General features: G+C 39.1%; 1 protein-coding gene across 1 annotated transcript; it reads left to right on the top strand.

Moving 5' to 3' along the window:
- Window positions 1-7292: 7292 nt before the first annotated feature.
- LOC112090890 lies at window positions 7293-8816 on the top strand. The gene has a single exon (XM_024163208.1). It carries the CDS (start codon window positions 7293-7295, stop codon window positions 8814-8816), a length of 1524 nt encoding a protein of 507 aa, XP_024018976.1.

The raw sequence follows: 8816 nt of genomic DNA, 5'->3' as shown, positions 1-8816 counted from the left end.
GATGCATCCCGGATGATGAAGTGTCTAGTGTCCTGAACTTTTGCCACAACGATGCATGTGGCAGTCATTTTTCTATGAATAAGACCGCCGCAAAAATCTTGCAGTGTGGTCTCTATTGGCCTACTTTATTCAAGGACACCAATGACTTCTGCCGTTCCTGTGAGAGGTGCCAAAGCTAGGTGCTTTGTCCCGTCGCCATATGATGCCCTTGAACCCGATTCTCGTAATGGAAATATTCGATTGCTGGGGGATAGATTTTATGGGACCATTTCCACCTTCTTATGGATTCCTCTACATACTCCTCGCTGTGGATTACGTGTCTAAGTGGGTAGAAGCCGTGGCGTGCCGGAACAACGATAACACTACTGTTGTAAAGTTCTTAAAGGAAAATGTGTTATCTCGATTTGGAACGCCGCGTGCCATCATCAGTGATCAAGGCACACATTTCTGCAACCGTTCTTTTGAGGCTCTGATGCGCAAGTACGGTGTGGTTCATAAAGTTTCAACTGCCTATCACCCACAGACAAATGGCCAAGCTGAGTTGGCCAATAAGGAGATTAAGCAAATTCTAGAAAAGACGGTTAATCCCGATCGCAAGGATTGGTCTCTACGCCTTCCAGACGCACTTTGGGCATACCGCACTGCTTACAAAACCCAACTTGGGATGTCTCCCTACAGGCTTATCTTTGGAAAAGCCTGTCATCTACCTGTAGAGCTCAAACATAAGGCTTATTCGATCTCAGTGCTGCAGGTGTCAATTGGAAGCTCCAGCTTTCTGAAATCGAGGAGTTAAGGAACGATGCCTATGATAATTCCAGGATCTACAAGGCAAAAGTGAAAGCGGCTCATGATAAGCAGATCCTGAGGAAGAATTTCGAGCCGAATCAGTGGGTTCATCTCTATGATTCCCGTTTGCATTTCCACCCCGGTAAGTTGAGGTCGCGGTGGACTGGCCCGTTCGTAGTGAAACGCGTTTTCCCCAATGGTGCTGTCGAGGTTGAAGACCCAACTGATGGGAGAATCCTTAAAGTAAATGGCCAGTGTCTGAAAAATTACTTAGAGCGGGTGAACCATGTTAAAGAGATCATTCTCGACGACCCCGTTTACCAGTCCTGAGTAGTTTACTCACATCTCCTGTATCATATTTTTATTTTCTATTTTCTTCGTTTCTTTACATTTTTTTTATGTGTGTGTTTTTGAAGAATCATATCAGGAAGCTCAGGCTGTGCTCATAAGTGGAATGCTCATCATCCATGTGTCTTTTTTCTCTATTTTTCATAATTTTTGACACTGAGGACACTGTCTGATTTTGGTTGAGGGTGGTGAGCATATTCATGCGTAAGAGTGATTTTTGTCACGTTGATATTTGGGTTAAAATTTTTGCAAAGTTGTCTGAGTATGATTTCAAAATGTTTGGTTTGAGTCGATTTTCGCTGTCTTGATTACTAAGAAATGACTTCCAGTGTTTCTTTTTGCACATGCTAAACCTTGTGGTAAGATGGATGTTAATGCATGTCAGTCGAGAAAATTCTCGAGTTTAAGTGCTTGATTTTTGGTGAGTCAAGAGAGTAGAGAAAATGACTTTTGAACTTTCATTGACCTTTTTGAGCTGGTAAAATCACTGTTAGAACATCATTACATGATTAGTGGTATGCTTGGTGCATATGCTTGAAGGATGAATTTTGGGTTAGATAGGAATGATCTTATGTAATAGAGCCTTATTGCTTATTTTTCTATTAAAAAAAACTGAGCAAGAGCAACATTTCACAGATCCTATAGTTTGGTGTTATCACATTCGACGATATATAGTCGTTTGTTAAAAGAACACCTTTCTACATTCATTTCAGGTTGTCTCTTGCCAAAAAAAAAAAAAAACAAAGAAAAAAAGAGTAGTTTATTATTCTATGCATTTTTGGCTCTTTGATCGTTTCTGTAAATTTATGTTTGACCCAAATGAAATCCCAAAAGCTAGTTTGTGGTAAGAATGGTGGAATGTTCTAGTAGTTGATTAACCTATCTTTTGGTCAATGTTCGTTTGACTGTTTGTCCTAAATTTGACATTCCTCACACTAAGCGTTGATTGTTCCGCTTCCAACTCCATGAGAGAAAACGTTTACACTCAAATATTTCTGACACCCGTGAGCTCAATGGAGTTGAGACTTTTACTTGGTGAATTTTCAAAGCTGCATGTGTTATGGTCAGTGGTAAGAAGGTTACGGTTTGGAGCACACACACACGACTTTGGAGTTATGACTGAAATAATCTTGATAGTATCTTTTCACTTCTTGCTAACAGTGTGTTTGAAATACTCAGGTGACTAAGCGAGTTGAGACTTAGATTTTCTTTGTGACATGATTTCTCTTACGCTTGGATTGCTAGAGACTAGTAATAAGCTGGTTGGGGGTTGTGATTAGTGCATGAAAATGCACCCTAAATACTGCTTTTGATTTATATAATATTAAAATATTTACGCTTTAATTAAGCAATTCCATTATTTTTATTCATAATATTTTTAATTGGAATTTGTCTAGTTTTTGCTTAATTATAAACTGATGAAAGCAGTGTAAAAAGCTACACAAAAAGAAGCCATGAAAGCCATATTTTTAAGCCTTTCAGCCGAGCCACACGAGCCAGAGGGAGAGCTGCTTCAGCCGAGCCGAGCCAAGCCACTGCATAGTCAGCGCGGAAATTCGCGCCCGTTTCTCCCACCATCGTGCGCCTCGCGCGTCAACAGCACGCGGTACCTCAGGGAGCGCGTCCCACGCACGCGCGTTCTCCAGCGCGTTTCTGTTTCTCCCGCGTGGGTCCCGCGTCTGCAATGCAAGTCTGATTCCCCAATGAAGCCGCGCCAGCTGTCAACCTTGTCCCTTGTCTGACCATCGCCAACTCCGTTTGCCCAATCCGCCCGCGACACGTGGCGTTTTTCCTCCTCACTTCCAATCACGTTGCGACACGTGTCCCCTTGGCGCTAAATCCGAATTCCTTCCCCAAAAATCAGAGCAAATTTCCAGATTTCTTCCCAAATCAAATATATGATTTCTCCTAATTTTTGTGTAATTTTATTTTGTTTCCTTTTCTTTTGTAATTTTCTAGTTTTATAATTTATTTCCTTATTTGACACGCAACCTCTGAACACTATAAATAGAGGGGTTGGCCTAAGGTTTTGGGGAGCTTTTAATATTCAGTTTTCTGTCATCTTGCTGTCAGTCTCATATTTTCTCTTTAGAACTTGTGAGAATGTTTTGCAAGATAGGCTAGAGCTTTCTTGGTGAGGTTAAAGATGAACTTCTGTTGAGCGACCCAATTTGGGGTTTTGATTCCTTGTGTTGTAAAGTTTAACATCTGAATAAATTAAATCTCATCTATTTTTCTATTACTTTTCAAAATATTGTGTGCCAATTTTTATATAAGTTCAGTCACGCTTTTCTTATGTAATTATGTCACACAATGTTTTGTTATTCAAATTATTTTATAAATTGTCTTTTACTGTAATATTGTCAGATTGATATATTGTCGATTTTAGATAACTTGTAATAATAATATTTTCTGAGCCAACATAAAGATATAATTTATTCAATTATTTTATTTTGTGAATCAAAACTTGAATTGGTGAACGAAGCATTAGGGATTCTCGACACCTTACCGTTTTCTTCATACAGGTTTTCTCCTTTTTAGTTTATTTGCAACAAAAATCTCAAAAACTATCATTTTTCTTTAATTCACTTTTCTCTAACGCTCTTATTCTGTTAATCATTCTTGTTATTTTCTTATCTCTCTGAGGATACGACCGCCCTTCTGTGCTACAATTGACCGCTTGTGAATATCACTTTTGGGCGTTAATCAGCTACTAAGTAAGTCTTTCATTTTCTATATCTCTCATGGTGTTTTTCGTTGTTGTTCATATGTTTTTAAGATGAGAATGTAGTTAAAAATGTTAAAAATCCATTAAAATAATAATTTTACATGTTAAAAGACCAGTTTACATTGTCTGATATGATGACGATCTGCTGGGTTTAGAAAAAAAAAGGTTTGTTCTAGGTCGGTTCGTGGTCTGTTCTTAGTCTGTTCTTATACATGGTCGGTTCTTGGTCTGTTCTTATACATGGTCGGTTTGTGGTCTGTTCATGGTATGTTCTTATAACATGGTCGGTTCGTGGTCTGTTCTTATAACATAGTCAGTTCTTAGTCTGTTGTAACACCCTGAAGAATTAATTGAGATTAATTAAGGTAATTGAGATTATTAGTGTGCCTAATCTGAATTTATTAATTGATTATTAATAAATAAATGTTTCTGACATGTGTAAATTTAAATCATTCCAAGGTATTTAAATATTCTGAGTAATTTTATTTTTAAACCGGAAGTGTGTATGGGCGCATTTCTGGACTGTCATTTTAAATATTTTGGCATATGTTTTTTCTTTCCTTTTCTTCTTTTTCTTTTCCTTTTCTCTTCCTTCCCGTGCATTCACTCTCTCTCTCTCTCTTCCGTGCTCTCTCTCTCCCTCTCTCTCTCTCCCATTTGTGTCTCAAATCAAAACCGGATTCGAACCAAGAGTGATTTCAAAGAGTTTTCAACGTCAAGAGAAGGATTCGAGGTAAGATTACTGAAAGAACCTCTCTTGAATCTATGTTTTTCGGATTTGAAAACTTATTTTGGTTTAAACCGGATTTTTGATGATTTTGAGTAAAACTAGAGTAGAAATTGGAGATCTTGGGTTCTTTGGACTTGTTTTAGGACCTAGAACCCGGATCTAGTGGTTTCCCTTTGAAATATTTGGATTTGGGACTAGATTTGCAGGTTTTTAGACTGATTTCCGCGAGCTTCGTCGACCGGATTGCAGGCTGGCCGGTCGACCGGTGTGCACCTTACTGGTCGACCGGTAGTGTTGTACTGCTCTGTCACCGGTTGACCGGTGGACACGGGTTTGACCCTGTTTGGCCTGAAAAGTGTTGTTTTGACCCCTGTTTTCGGGGAGAACCCAAATTAGCTTCATTTGGGGACTTGGGATGAAAGGATTAACATCTTTAATCCCTGATTTGATATTAAAACCCTTGGAATGGAATTTGAAACATGAAAATGGATTAGGGCACACTAATTGAAAATCTGGGTACATAAGTGAGATTGGATTTCTTTAGGAATGAGAATTGATCCTAAAGTGTTATCTTGTATCAGTGATCGCTGAGGATTCAGACTGAAGGGGCTTGAGGAAGCGGAAGCCGGAAAAGGCAACGCTAGTCCCAGGTTTGATTGTGCGAGGTAGGATTTCTATCCCTTTTCCTTGTGAGCCTGTTTTCAAAAAGGATTTTGGCCTTGAAAATGTTTTAAAGAAAGGGATTGATTTGTGAAAGAAAATGCTTTGAAAACCATGGCTTGTTTAGTCATGGAACCTCATGGTTTGTCCAGTCATGGGGCCCGCAGCTTGAGTAGTTCGTGGGGTCGTATTAACGATTTCAAAATGTTAATGAATGATTTCTTAAGCAAAGAGATCTTGTGAACTGGTAATAGAGTCTATTGCTGTAAGCCTAGATAGGATGCGGAGAGTGCATCCTCGTGGGCAGAACCCGAAACTCGGTCCGGGTAGGTGAGGCACTTGGTTAGGTAAGTAATTTGTACTAATTACTTGCTGAAGCCTGTAACATGGTTGTTTTCAGTTATATTTCCTTTGAGAAAAAGGATGTGAGGTTCCGGCTGTTCTGTCGGGACTGAATGTCTTATTTTATTTATGTATTCAATTATTTATTTATGCGCTCATTTATTTTAAATATTTCAAATTATATCCTACTGGGCCTTTCGCTCACGTTTTATGTTTTAAATGTTAAACCCCTCCCAGGAGACTCGAGGAGCGGTGCAGGGTAGCTGGAGTTGCTACTGTTGGATCAAGTGAGGATTGAGTTTATCCTCTTGAACAAATGTAAGGAATTTGAGAAATTATGTAAACCTATTTAATATTGAATTTACTAGACTGTGGTTGATGTCTGTTGTAATGATTAATTACATGAGCATGTATGTACGATACTGTATGTCTTGTTGGGTGGAGCCCTGTGTGTCAGAGGCTCCTGGATAGAGGCTCCTGGATTATGTAATTCAGTTATATTTTAATGCAGTTAAGTGTGGGGCCCGGTCTGGGAATCTGCTTTATTAATCCCTAATCGAGCTCCACGTCACCCACCCCGTTTGGGGGGCGTGACATCTGTTCTCATTACATGGTCGGTTCGTGGTCTGTTCTTAGTATGTTCTTATAACATGGTCGGTTTGTGGTCTGTTATTGGTCTGTTCTTATTGCACGGTCAGTTCTTAGTCTGTTCATGGTCTGTTGGTATGTTCTTATTGCACAGTCAGTTTTTAGTCTGTTCTTATTGCGTAGTCGGTTCTTAGTCTGTTCTTGGGTTGTTCTTATTTTATGGTATGTTCTTTGTCTGTTCTCATTATATGGTATGTTCTTAGTCTGTTCGTGGGATATTTGGTTTGGTTTAATGACATATTATTATCTTGATTAAATTTTTGCAGTTTTAAAATCTAAATAATGGCTCAGTGGAGGATTTTTTTTGACATTGGAGGAAAATGGGATGAGACTAAAAATTGTTAGGTGTGGCATACAGATTGTAATTTAATTGGCATATATATGGATGAGAATGATACTCTCGAAACCTTCGTTGATAAGATTTGTAGAAAATGTGGAATTGATGGACAAAAACATTCTTTGTAGTTATCGTGGGTACCGAATTTGAAACAGAAATCGTTGCCCGTTGTAATAAAAGACAATGATGATTTGTTATTCTTCAGGGATATAGCCCACGAGGTACCGCTACACGTGATAGTGGATCGGAAGTTTATGAATCCAGAAGAACATATTGATGGAGTCAAAATTAGGAGAAATCCTTTGCATGATGATTTTTTTGATCGTGATTTTATGGGTAATGTATCTACAAATGAGTTTTCGACTCATAATGATATTCCACCACAGTCACAACCACAATCAGAGTCACAGCCATAGCTAGAGCCACAACCACTTGCCATTTTAAACGAAGTAGAAGTTGCTGGTCCTTTAGTTTGTATCAACCAAACTGAGTTTGGATAATCTCATGGATCTACCTTCAATGACGGATCTAGTTTAGAAGTTGGTCAGTACTTTACAAGTAATAATGATTTGAAGGAAAAGCTGCATTTAATAGCTTTGAAGGGGAAGTTTGAGTTTCGAACAACAAAATCAAATAAAGACATGCTTGTAGTAGAGTATGTGGATCCGAAATGTGTGTGGTGTATCCGAGCCTGCAAACTGAGACTATCGAACATGTTTGTAATCCGCAACTATAATGGTGTTCACTCTTGCTCATTAGAAAAGCGTTCGGCGAAGCATAGGCAAGCAACGTACTCCGTTATTGGAAGTTGCATGAAAAACCAATTTATAGGCGTCAAACAGGGTCCGGTTCCCAAATCAATTCAGAAATATGCTCATGACGAATTCGGGACGGACTTCAATTATTACAAAGGATGGAAGGCTCGTGAGTATGCACTTCAACTTGTAAGAGGTACGGCCGAAGTAAGCTTCACTAAGCTCCCATCATACTTTCATATGGTGTCTCTTACTAATCACGACAGTATCACCAATATTTATTTTGATGAACATAACCGTTTTATCTATCTTTTCCTAGCATATGGACCTTGTATACGAGGTTTTGGTTGCATGAGAAAAGTTATCAGTGTTGATGGAACGTGGTTGAAGGGAAAATTCAGAGGTACGTTGTTAGTTGCCACTGCACAGGATAATGAACGTCATTGTTATCCCATCGCATGGGCCATTGTAGACTCAGAGAATGATACATCCTGGACATGGTTCTTCTCGAACTTAAAGGAAGTTGTCACTGATTTTGAGGAATTAATTTTTATTTCTGATAGGAATCAAAGCATAAGTAATGCATTGTCTACAATTTATACATTAGCACATCACGGTTGTTGCACATGGTATGTGTCTCAAAACATCAAGAGTAATTTTAGATGTAGTGGTGTTCTGCCATTGTTCTTTAAAACCGCTGAGGCCTACCGCATTGACGAGTTTTCTGTCTTGTTTGATGAGTTGTCTGCAAGATATCCCAGTATTGCTAGATACCTACAGGAGCAAGTTCGTTTTGAAATGTGGTATCGTGCTCATTTTAAAGGAAATCGATATAATATTATGACCACAAACATGTCTGAGTCAGTTAATGCAATGCTCAAAGATGTTCGAGATTACCCTGTCATTGCCTTCTTTAATTTTATACAAGCGAAGATGTCAGAGTGGTTTAATAACAAGAGGGTAGAAGCTTCTAAAACTAAAACATTATTAATGCCAAGTGTGGAAAAAACTCTTCCTGAGAGGCACAACAAAGCAGGATTTCTAACGGCCACAAGACTTAATACTGTTGACTTCCAAGTGACAGGTGGAGAGGCCACTGCAATTGTCAACATTGAAGCGAGGAGTTGCACTTGTCGTGTGTTCGACCTTGAGCAGATACCATGCGAGCATGCAATATCATGTTGTAGAGAAGCAAGAATGTCACTCTATGATTTATGCTCAAAATACTACAGGACAGAAGTTTGGGCTCTTGCGTATGCTGAGACAATCTATCCTGTGCCGGATACTTCGCAATGGGATATTCCGAATCACGTAAAGGAAGTTCACCTTCTTCCACCGCGAGTTGTACCAAAGAGGGGTAGGCCAAAGCAAAAACGCATTCCCAGCATAGGTGAGTTCACACGAAGACAGAATCGATGTGCTAGGTGTGGGCAATATGGACACTATCAGAAGAAATGTAAAAACGCACCGATGTACTCATGA

The sequence above is a fragment of the Morus notabilis genome, unplaced genomic scaffold (genome assembly GCF_000414095.1).
Source record: "Morus notabilis unplaced genomic scaffold, ASM41409v2 Scaffold98, whole genome shotgun sequence".
NCBI classification, from domain to species: domain Eukaryota; kingdom Viridiplantae; phylum Streptophyta; class Magnoliopsida; order Rosales; family Moraceae; genus Morus; species Morus notabilis.
This window is presented reverse-complemented; position numbering and strand designations above follow the sequence as displayed.